This window comes from Acanthisitta chloris, unplaced genomic scaffold (genome assembly GCF_000695815.1).
Source record: "Acanthisitta chloris isolate BGI_N310 unplaced genomic scaffold, ASM69581v1 scaffold17835, whole genome shotgun sequence".
In the NCBI taxonomy this organism is placed as follows: Eukaryota; Metazoa; Chordata; class Aves; order Passeriformes; family Acanthisittidae; genus Acanthisitta; species Acanthisitta chloris.
Genome location: NW_008672564.1, coordinates 134,593 through 145,544, shown reverse-complemented (window position 1 = coordinate 145,544; position 10,952 = coordinate 134,593). Strand labels below are relative to the sequence as shown.

The 10,952-nt window shown below is 46.0% G+C and overlaps 1 protein-coding gene across 1 annotated transcript in view; it reads left to right on the top strand.

Moving 5' to 3' along the window:
- The window catches only part of LOC103802127 (vascular endothelial growth factor receptor kdr-like), a 97,390-nt gene that overhangs the window by 50,965 nt on the left and 35,473 nt on the right, over positions 1-10,952 (top strand). The window contains exons 12-13 of the mRNA XM_009074579.1: positions 7,681-7,974; positions 10,068-10,214. Of these exons, the coding sequence (XP_009072827.1) occupies positions 7,681-7,974; positions 10,068-10,214 (441 nt within the window). The remainder of the gene's footprint in view (positions 1-7,680; positions 7,975-10,067; positions 10,215-10,952) is intronic.

Sequence of the window (10,952 nt, the reverse complement as noted above, 5' to 3'; positions counted from 1 at the left end):
GAAAGAGTTCACCTTTGTTAAAGCTTCTTTGTGCTACCCCAATGCCTTATGGAGACAGAAGAGAGTTTCAGCCTCCAAAAGATATTTTCCAAAGCCCTAACTTTTATTTACCTAGGAAAAAGCCCTTCAAGGTGCACTTTTGGGAAACACAGTTCAGATATAAGAGGTCTTCAAGATGTTCAAGGCAGGCTGAAGACCAGCTATTAATTTTACACTTCACTGTTGAGGCTTCACGTGGGCTTGTTTCTGCCCTGAATTCTGCCAGCTGTTCTGTTTGGATGGGTCACCCACAGCCATGTGTTGCAAGCTATTCACAGCACTGCAACACTTGGTGACTAAAACCTTAGCTGCTGCAAGTAAATAAGCAATGAGCATAAGGTCAGATCCAAAGGGACAGATCATCCCATGTGCCTTTCACAACTGTGTTTCATTTCAGCAATAAAGTTATGTAGGGCTTTTTTCCCCCCCATAGTGAGCTAATATTTCAGATTTTTTGATTTTAAGATCCATCTAGCAATGTTTTGATACACAAATGTTTTAATCATGCCATTTTAATTATGAAGGAAATGAATCACTGGACAAAATTACTGACAGTGGTTATGGTGGGAACGTTTCCACCCAAGCAGACCAGGAGGTGAATAGGGCTTGGCAAGACAGATATATTCTTGCCTGTGAAGGGAAGACTGGGCCTGTGCCATTCTGGACAAAAGGCAGATGCTGAATGAGCATGACTTGCTTTGAGAAGTGCTGTGTTTAAAAATAGTGCTTTATGGACTAGAAAGGAACGAATACTTTCTAAATGTAGCCATCCTGATCCTAAATGGGTCATGTTGCCACAGTAAAATAGCAGCAGAATGACCTGCCGCTGGGTTTAATCACATGAGGGTCCTCTGCTGAGTAACTTGTATTACTCCAGCAGTGGCCAGGCTGCTGTGAGAGCTGCTGCAGGTCTGCATCAGAGGTAGGGCAAAGCTGGGGCTGCTGCTGGGGGCAGGAGGCTCTGCCACTGCCACATTTCTCTCACCAGGAGTTGCATCTAGTCTCAATGTTGGACAGACATTCAGGGACAGCTTGTAAGGTTCCAAGCAGAGGATGTCCAAAAGCTTAAGGCTCTAAGCAGGTCACTGTACAATTGTTAGGCTGCTTAATTTTGTGTAGGTTGAACCTAAAAGCTGATCTGCAGGCTGGGTTAGAGCCTGAGAGCACACCAGCATGCACAGGCCTTTAGGACAATGTCTGGCAAAGGTTTGTAGCATCTCACAATTCTCTGCAAAGCAGCTGCAAGTTGTGGCACTCCACAATTAATTCAGCAATTTGTTGGTTTTAAAGAACTGACCTCCCATTAACTCCTAACAGCAAACAGGCTGGGGCAGCCTGAGCTGCTTTCAAACATATTGGCTGAATTGAGCTTAACTATCTTCTCCCTGGTTAGAAATCTGGAGTTGATACAGAGGCCAAACTACCTCAAAACCCTGTCCCACTGCATCAGGGTTGAGATGTTTTCCCAGGACATGGCAGAGTGTTCCAGGGTAACTCCTGCACGTGTTGTCCAGGCTGTTCTCTGGGGACATGCCTCACTTGAGTCTGACACTTTCATCACCACCATGTTCACTTCAGAAAAATGTATTTATCCCAGTGGAATGATGTTAGCAGCTATTTTGTTCTTCCACTGCAGAACCCCCACAAAAACTCCCACGGACACCAGAAATAGCACTGATCTCTATTTTTAAATCATTTATTTGCCAGCGGAATTCATTTCATGAAGGGTCAACAGGGTTTGGAGATCAAACTGAATCTGAACCATATAAGGGGTCCAACATGATGAGAAATCTCATCATACAGTGACAGGCCCAAAGCCTTTCTGAGCTATTTCTGCAGATGTCCTGGCTGTTACTGACCCTATGAAGCCCTCCTAAAGCTGCTCATGGCAATGCATACAGTGTTATCCATCGTGCCATGGCCTAACTCTTATTCCAAGATTTGTCATAATTTCATAGTATGTTAAGGGGTTGGAATGGACCTCAGAGATCATCTAGGCCCAACCCCCTGCCCTGGGCAGGGACACCTCCCACCACACCAGGTTGCCCAAGGCTTTATCCAACCTGGCTTTGAACACTGCCAGGGTTGGGGCAGCCACAGCCTCCCTGGGCAACCTGTGCCAGTGTTTCACCACCCTCACAGTAATGAATTGCTTCCTAATAATTAATCTAAATTTCCCTTCTTTCAATTTATCCCCATTACTCCTTGTCCTGTCACTCCAGTTCCTAACAAAGAGTCCCTCTTCAGCTTCTCTGGAGCCCCTTCAGATCCTGGAAAGTTGCTCTGAGGTCTCCACACAACCTTCTCTTCTCCAGGCTGAACAGCCCCAACTTCCTCAGCCTGTCTCTGCAGGGAAGGTGCTCCAGTCCTCTTCTCAGCTTCGTGGCTTCCTCTGGACTTGCTCCAACAATTCCATGTCCTTCTGTTGGGGCCACCAGAGCTGTGTGCAGTACTCCATGTGGGGTTTCACAAGAGCAGAGTAGAAGGGCGGAATCACCTCCCTAGACCTGCTGCCCACAGTCATTTGGTTTCAGCCGAGGACACAGTTGGTTTCTGGGCTGTGAGTGTACCTTGCAGGTCATGGTGAGTTTGTCATCAACCATCACCCCCAAGTCCTTCTCCCAGGGCTGCTCTCAATGACTTCTCTGCCAGCCTATAGGTATTGCTGTTACTCAGGTGTAGGACCTTGCACTTCACTTTGTTGAACATCATAAGGTTGGCATTAGCCACATCTCAAGCTTGTTAAGGTCCCTCTGGATGGCCCATCCCTTCCCTCCAGCATGTCATTTTTATTCTGTGTAGATCCTTTTCACTGTCTCTAGCAGAAACAAGATCTGTCTCCTGCCTCCCTTACCTACCACCATTGTGACATGAGTGTTCCCAGTGAAGGCAGGTGACTGTTTAGCCATGGGCAGAGGCAATGTGTATGAGTCATCAGATGCTCAGACTGCCTAATGTCATCAGACACCTCTGGTTATGCTCCAAAGGACACTCCAGGCAGACTGCTATTGTCCTAGTATGGTGAAAAACTGACCTGGTGTCTCCTGAAGGGCTTCTCTGCCATGGACCAGTATTATTTACCTTCTAATCTGTGGTCTGCACCTTGGAAAGGGCAGCTCTATATTACTGTAGGTCCACAGTCAACCATATTCCAGTCTTGATTGTACTACATACAGCAAAATGAGTTCCCACCCCTCTGAAACCTCTGAATGTTCTTGGAATATAAATGATTTATGCTAAGAATATCAAATAATAACAAAAGCCTTTTTTTTTTCCAAGGGCTTATCTGATTGCAAAAACAACTCAGAAAAATTGAGTTAAAGATTTCTAGCAGAAAGAAAATACTACATTTCGAACAGGAGATAAAAATCTGGTCTGAGAGAGCAGAACAATGTATGAGCTGAGCTGTTGTACAACTGTGTGCCACGTGCATTTGCCTATTCTCAACATGTTTACAGGATTGCTGACAAGCACCACACTGTTTCAGATGGTGGGGCTCACTCTTCCTTTTTGTCACTCTCCCTACATCCATATGCCTGATGGCAACCCCCAACCCTGACAGGCACAGGGATGGAATTTGGGAAAGTGCAGAAGTTTTGAATTACACAGATCATTGTGCAAATCACAGGAAATTAAAAACAATTAATTCCTTGTAAATACAAATGGAGCCAGACTTTCCTTTGATTTATGCTGCCTTTTTACCTTCCCCCAATGCCTTATTTCCCTGTTTTGCCATGGAATCCTGCACGGTCAAGAGGGAAATTCGTGGCTACTACAAACTGTAATACAATACTAAAGACAAATGTTTGGTGACTGCTGATAAAAGAGAAAAGGCCCCATGGTGCATTCTTTTAGCCAACTTATTAGGAGTCTTATTATAAAACACTGTATCTGTTCAGAGAGAGGAAGTTAATCACTGCTCAGGTTCAAGATTATGTAAGCAAAGTAGTCTAAGAGATGAACTGACTTATAATGTGCTCTCAAAGCTGCAGTTACTCCCCAGATAATCCAGGTAGAAGGAGAAATGAGAGAGCAGAGCAAGAGAGACTTTTTTCCTCTCTTTTTCCTTCCACTGCAATGAAAATCAATGAATATTCTATTGGAGCTGAAAGAGCTGCTTGAAAGGCAAACAAGATGGGAGAGAATAGCACAGGTTCCAGCTAAAAATATTCAAAATACTAAATAAAAAATGTCAGTAGAAGGAATGATAAGAAAAACAAGCCAGGCCTCTGCTCCCAGAATGTTAAGTTGTTAGAAAAAAATTGCAACTTTCAAGTCCAGCAGCAAGGCAAAACTACTGAGCATCCTTCACAGTTCAGGGCTTGGAAATTAACACATCCAGTTGATTGGGAATTTGCACTAAAATGCCAGCTGGGTGCTCCAGCCCATGCTGTCAGTGCCATACCCAAGCCAGTGCCTTATCCCAAGACATGCAGTGTTTCCCCTGGGGTGAGTTTTCTCCCACAGACATTCTAGGAAATTCACCCTGCAAGATGAATGGGGCTGCAAGATGTAAGAAGTTCTGAAGAAAAGCCTTCCTGAGGCAGAACTGAAGTACCTGGGGTTCTGCATACAGTTCTGATGTCCTCAGCATAAGAAGGACATGGAATTGTCAGACCAAGTCCAGAGGAAGCCACGAAGCTGAGGACTGGAGCACCTTCCCTACAAAGACAGGCTGAGAAAGTTGGGGCTGTTCAGCCTGGAGAAGGTTGTGTGGAGACCTCAGAGCAACCTGCCAGGATCTGAAAGGGCTACAGGGAAGCTGGAGAGGGAATCTTTGTTAGGAACTGGAGTGATAGGACAAGGAATAATGGGGATAAATTGAAAGAGGAGAAATATAAAGCAGATATTAGGAAGAAGTTTTTTCCTGTGAGGGTGGTGAGACACTGGCACAGGTTGCCCAGGGAGGCTGTGGCTGCCCCAACCCTGGCAGTGTTCAAAGCCAGGTTGGATGGAGCCTTGAGCAGCCTGTTCTGGTGGGAGGTGTCCCTGCCCAGGGCAGGGGGTTGGGACTAGATCTATAAGGTGCATTCCAACCCCTTAACATGCTATGAAACTGTGACATTATGATAGAAGCAGGGGCACATGGGGCTGCCAGGCTCACTCCTCAAGGCCAGCATTTGGCTTGTCTTGCAGGTTTGCAGGGGTTCACTGTGCTTTATGCCAGGAATGTAATCAAACTCCTGCCTCATCACTTTACCTGGAATCCCTTTGTACTTTCACTGAGGCCCAGCATTAGGATCACAGGACAATTCAGGGTGGAGGCGATCTCGGGAGGTGTCCCACACCACTGAACTTATAAAAGAACTGAGTCTTGCCAAGATCCAGCTATCTTAGTTCTTTAGCTCTTGCTGCAGCGAATAGCAAGTGCTTAGAAGAGAAACTAAGAAAAAGGCAAGTTAAGAAGGCACTTTTCCCCTACTTTGCTTTGACAGATTCAGGAGAGCTGCTGAAATGCTGCTCATGCCACATCCCACTGTTTTCACTGGATCTCAATTTTTCCTGTTTAGAGAAGTTCTGCTGGCCTCAGACTTTTCTCCCGTGTTGATAAGCATCATCTTGACATGTTGGAAGCACAGGACACCAGATGTGAGGAATGGAGGTATTGCACAAGTCAGCTTGAGTGTACAGCTGGCACCAAGCAAGAGAGCAACTGAGCCTAACAACACAGAGTAAACTGAAATTTCATGACAAGTAAAGAAAAGAAAAGTAACAATTTCCACAGCAGTAGCCTGAGGGGTCTCTTCTCTTTGTGGATCTTTTGTAAAATATTTCTGGTGCCAGTCTTTAAAAACCATGAAGCAAAGCTCGTGGGTTCTATTGCAGATGACTTGTGAAGAAGAGAGACTTTTAATCATATCAGAAAGCTCCTTCAGGGCTCTGTATTTTATATAATATATAGTTTATTATAAAGTAGATAGGTTATTTCAACAGCCTCACTATTTATGCTCAACTGTAGCTTCTGCAGAACTTTTTGCAAGAGTTTGCAGTCTGAGCCTCATGTGGAAATTGTCAGATGGCAAGTGCAATGCACACTTGCTCCTCTGAATGCCAGAATGGTTTGGGTGGGAAGAGACCTTAAAGCTCATCTCATTCCAAACCCTGCCATGGGTAGGAACACCTTCCACTAGCTCAGGTTGCTCCAAGCTCCATCCAGCCTGGTCTGGAGCACTTCCAGGGATGGAGCATCCACAGCTTCTCTGGGCAACCTGTGCCAGTGTCTCGCCACCCTCACAGGAAAAAACCTCTTCCTAATATCTCATTTAAATTTCCCTCTTTCAATTTAGCCCCATTACTCTTTGTCCTATCAGTCCAGTTCCCAACAGAGTCCCTCTTCAGCTTCCCTGTAGCCCTTTCAGATCCTGGCAGGTTGCTCTGACGTCCTCATGTAACCTTCTCTTCTCCAGGCTAAAAAGCCCCAAGTTTCTCATTCTGTCTTTATAGCGAAGATGCTCCAGTCCTCTTATCATCTTCGTGGCCTCCTCTGGACTTGCTCCAACAGGTCTATGTACTTCTTATCTTGGGGACACTGTCCTTCTCAAAATACCATCCATTTCATCCTGGCTTGAGAAAGCATTTTACCAACAGCTTGGTTCTGAAACACTAACCTCTCAGATTTATTGCAAACACTGTTCCTGTTCAGAAGATGACACAGTGAGTCCTCCCAAGGTGTCCCATCCCCATACCATGCCTGGTAACATTGATAAGGGCTTCCTCATAACTCTCAGCTGCTTGAAAATCCTGACCTAACAGACATGTATGTTCATTCAGGTCTGTTGGGTGGATAGATCCCTGAAACTAACAGAATCAAAAGGGAAAAGAATGTCTTTCAGCCACAGTGTAATTGCAGGTCCCTGGTGGCTAATGCAGCGATAGGAATGTATATGCAGGCCACGCTCTGGCCTTCTACTTAAACAGTTTTTCTTGCCTTCAAATGGATTCAGTTCTCCACTTCAAGAAAATAGATTTTTTTTTCTGGAGTGAAAAGTTGCTAAAAATGCAGCAAAACCCAGCTTATTCTTTTGTGGCTAGATTGGAGTCATGCCTCAGAGTATTTCTCTGCTAAATATAAAGGCCTCAAGGATTTATACATCATTAGATCAGTTAATCCATCAGTGATCAAGCAAATATCCACTGAGGCACATGTGATGAAAATAAATATTGGCATAGCTGAAATAAGAGAGAGTTGGGAAGACTGTTCAGTGGTGAAGAAAGTGTTACTTCTGAGAGATGGGAACAGGTTTCTTTATTCCACTGCAATTATACTTTCAAACACTGATTGCAGATAGAAAGGGAAGAGCTCACAAACACATTTTTCTACCTGGATAGAAACCTCTCTGGATTAAACTCTCCCAGTCCATTAACTACTTCTATTTATAAGCTTTCAATTCATTACTTGGAAATGGAATGATTGGAATACCGAGGGCTGAACTATCTCAGGTCAGCACTGGACTGTGAGAGGTACATTCACATACCTAATTACCATCCCCAGTACCTGTTTGCACATGCAAACACAGGTCTCATTAAACCAGGCTCAGTCCATTACCACTGGCCTGGGAAATCTGACCACAAGTTGCAACCAGGCAACCAAAGATCTTCTCAGTTGTGACTTAATTGCAAACATGTGTCTCTTCCTCCTAGATGTGCCATCTGGGTTGCAAACAGCCTCCCAAGTCACAGCCATTGTGGGGAGCGACGTCTGGCTGACCTGCAGGGCTTCCAAGTACATCTACACACACCTGGCCTGGTACTACCCCTCCTTAGAGGCAGCTCCCAGTGACTCTGTGATCAGGAAAACTGGCAGATATTCCATCTCTTTGACACTGGTCATTCCTAATGTCACGAAGGAGCAGAGTGGCCTCTACAAGTGCCAAGCCCAGAACCAGCACAACAGCACGGACACGCTGGAGCAGCACTCTCAGCTCCTGGTCAGAGGTAGGTGCCAGGGGAGAGTGGCAGTGGGATGTGCTGCTGTCCTGCTGCAGGAGCAGAAGTGCTGTGCATCTGCTGCTCCATTTGAAGCCTTTCAAAGCAGAAGGTGTCCAGCATTTCTTAGGGACTGTCCTGTTACAGACTTTCTGCTCTGATTTGGGGTTTTGTCACGATAGCGTACATGGATTGACACCCAGTCATGCATATTACTCATACAGGCACTGATGAGTCTGGATAAAATATTTGCCTAAGACATTAAGGTGATTTCAGCAGCATTTCATCTTCCTAACTCCATGCTGGGTACAGATGTACTGTTGACTGAGGAGAAAAGGCCTTTCCCACCACGTTAATAACACCAGAACTCTGTAATTTGGGACTGTAACCCCAGATGTATATGAATTTGGTAGAAGACTCTACCCACTCACAGCTGCCAGGATGACAGAGATGCCTAAATAGATTTGGACCTAGCAGATGTAATCCAAAACGTCACTGGTCAAGTGTATAATCAAGTGTTGTGTGCTATTTATTCTGGGTAAGAGGGATGCACTTTGTAGTAAAACCAGTATTTTCTTACTTATGCCCAACCTCCAACTCTTTTATTTTCATAAAAACAGTAAGACTACAGATCCTGAAGCCCAGATTCATTTGCTATGGGAATATAAAGGGCAGGACACTTTTTCGAGTAGAAACTCACTGAAAATTGGTGAATTTTCTTCTCCTTCATAGTGAAGAAAGCGAGTGATCAGCTCTAAACCTCCTCAGGAGAAAATGTGCTGCTGGAATGGGTGGGTTTATTAACTATCTTCCAATGACAAAGAAAAGCCCAAAGCACAGAAAGGGAGCAGAACTGAAGCAGACAGCAGCAAGCCAGGGTGCTGGTCAGTCCTTCAGAAGTTGAATTAGCTGGGATTTTCAAATCGGCTTCTCCACTTCCGTTAACGGCTCATGGGACACTGAAGGGACAGCTGTGCTGCCATGAGCACTTGTCACTAGGTAAAACCCAGGCCATGCAGTGCTGGCTGCATCCTTGTCTGAGTGAATGAGCACATCCCTGTTCAGCCTCCTGTCCCGTGCAGCCAGCAGACCTGTCCCAGGCCCTTCCCCCCATTAGGCACACACACAGAGATGCTCACCCACACCACAGCTGTGGCTAGCACAGCTCTGATACCAGAGTGGGAGGTGATTTATTTTCAGAAACACATGAGCACCTGCCTCTTCCTGAGGTGGGGAGGAAGGGAAAGGATCTCACCCGGGTATTAGGGTTTGGCTGGTCCCCACAGCCAACACCAGAACCACCTGTGAGCATCACCTGACAGCAGGCACTGGGTTTTCTCTGCACTCTGCGTTCCAGCATTTCATTTTCCTCTCCCCTGGAGATATTTTTATTCATTTAGTCAGAGTTCCACCTACACAGACACCTACACAGGATGGCTATGGGAAAAACACAGCTGAACTGGGAATACATCCATGGAGAACTGGCACCATGATCACATTCTCCTGAGAATGACTGGGGTCTGTTATTTGTCTGGCACATGTCAGAGGCAATTATTGGAGAGAACACAGATATAAATGCCTCTCCAAACCAACCCTCCTTCCCCTATTCAAACAAGGTCTTTTCAGTGTTCTAACACCCATCAGTTACTGTCCTTAGTGCAGGTTTTAGGTATGTTTTGTGCTGTGCTTGTGATTTTATTCATTGCTGTCCTCTATCTTTCATAAATGAACACAGAGTGGGGGTTAACATGCCTTGTAGTTAACTACAACTACACTCATGATGGAGGATACAAAACCCTTAGAACTGTTTCCTCCCCCTTTCTTTTTTTTTTTGTGTGTGCACTCTGCATGTGCAACACCCACTCATAGGCCTCTGTCTTCTTCAGAGGATGAGAAAATCTAGGAGGTTTGAGCTGCAGCTGAATCTAAGCTTAGTCAGTTTGAAAATAAACCAAACAACCTCACCCACTCTTCCCATAATCTTTTGGAGGTTTTTGCCACCACTCATTAGCCAAACGTTTGCCATGTCCAGCTCTGAGAGGCCATGCAGAAGGTGATGCCTTCTGAGTGCTGACTGTGGGCTCTTTCCTTTGTGACCGCAGCAAAGGCAGCACCGTACGTGATACAGAACCTCACCGACCTGGAGGTCAACATCAGTGGCAAGATCATACTGGAGTGCAGGGTCAGTGGGACACCAGAGCCACAGATCACGTGGAGGAAGAACGGGTACCCCATCTCAGCAGCCTCAGGTGAGGGGCACTGCGGCGCGCGGGGCTGTGCGGGGCACAGGGTAATGGGCTCACAGGTTCACCACAACACAGGACCTACGGCTCAGACGTGGCTGTCAGGATGTTACTCACAACCTTGGGACACACACAGAAATCCAAGTGTATCAGAGCACTGCAGCAGTCTCCATCTTGGACTGTGAGGTCAAAGGAAGCAGTTGCAGCTTGGCTTCTCCGCAGCCAGCCCAGCAGCCTGCATGCATTACATAGCATCATAAATCAGGGAGCACTGTGTGCTGCTGCTCAGTCTAAGTGTGTGAGACAACAGGTTGTGTACAACACTGAGACACAGAGTATATCTGCTTGACAGGTGGGTCTGACAATACAAGCCTGAACTGTCAGATACTCTGATGGAATATACTGCAGCAAAATGGACAGTCATAGTTTCATGGTTTCATAGTATGTTAAGGGGTTGGAATGGACCTCAGAGATCATCTAGGCCCAACCCCCTGCCTTGGGCAGGGACACCTCCCACCACACCAAGTTGCTCAAGGCTTTATTCAACCTGGCTGTGAACACTGCCAGGGTTGGGGCAGCCACAGACTCCCTGGGCACCCTGTGCCAGTGTCTCCCCACCCTCACAGGAAAAACTTCTGGCACAGATCTCATCTAAATTTCCCCCATTCAATTTCTCCCCATTCCTCCTTGTCCTGTCACTGCAGTTCCTAACACAGAGTCCCTCTGCAGCTCCCCTGGAGCCCC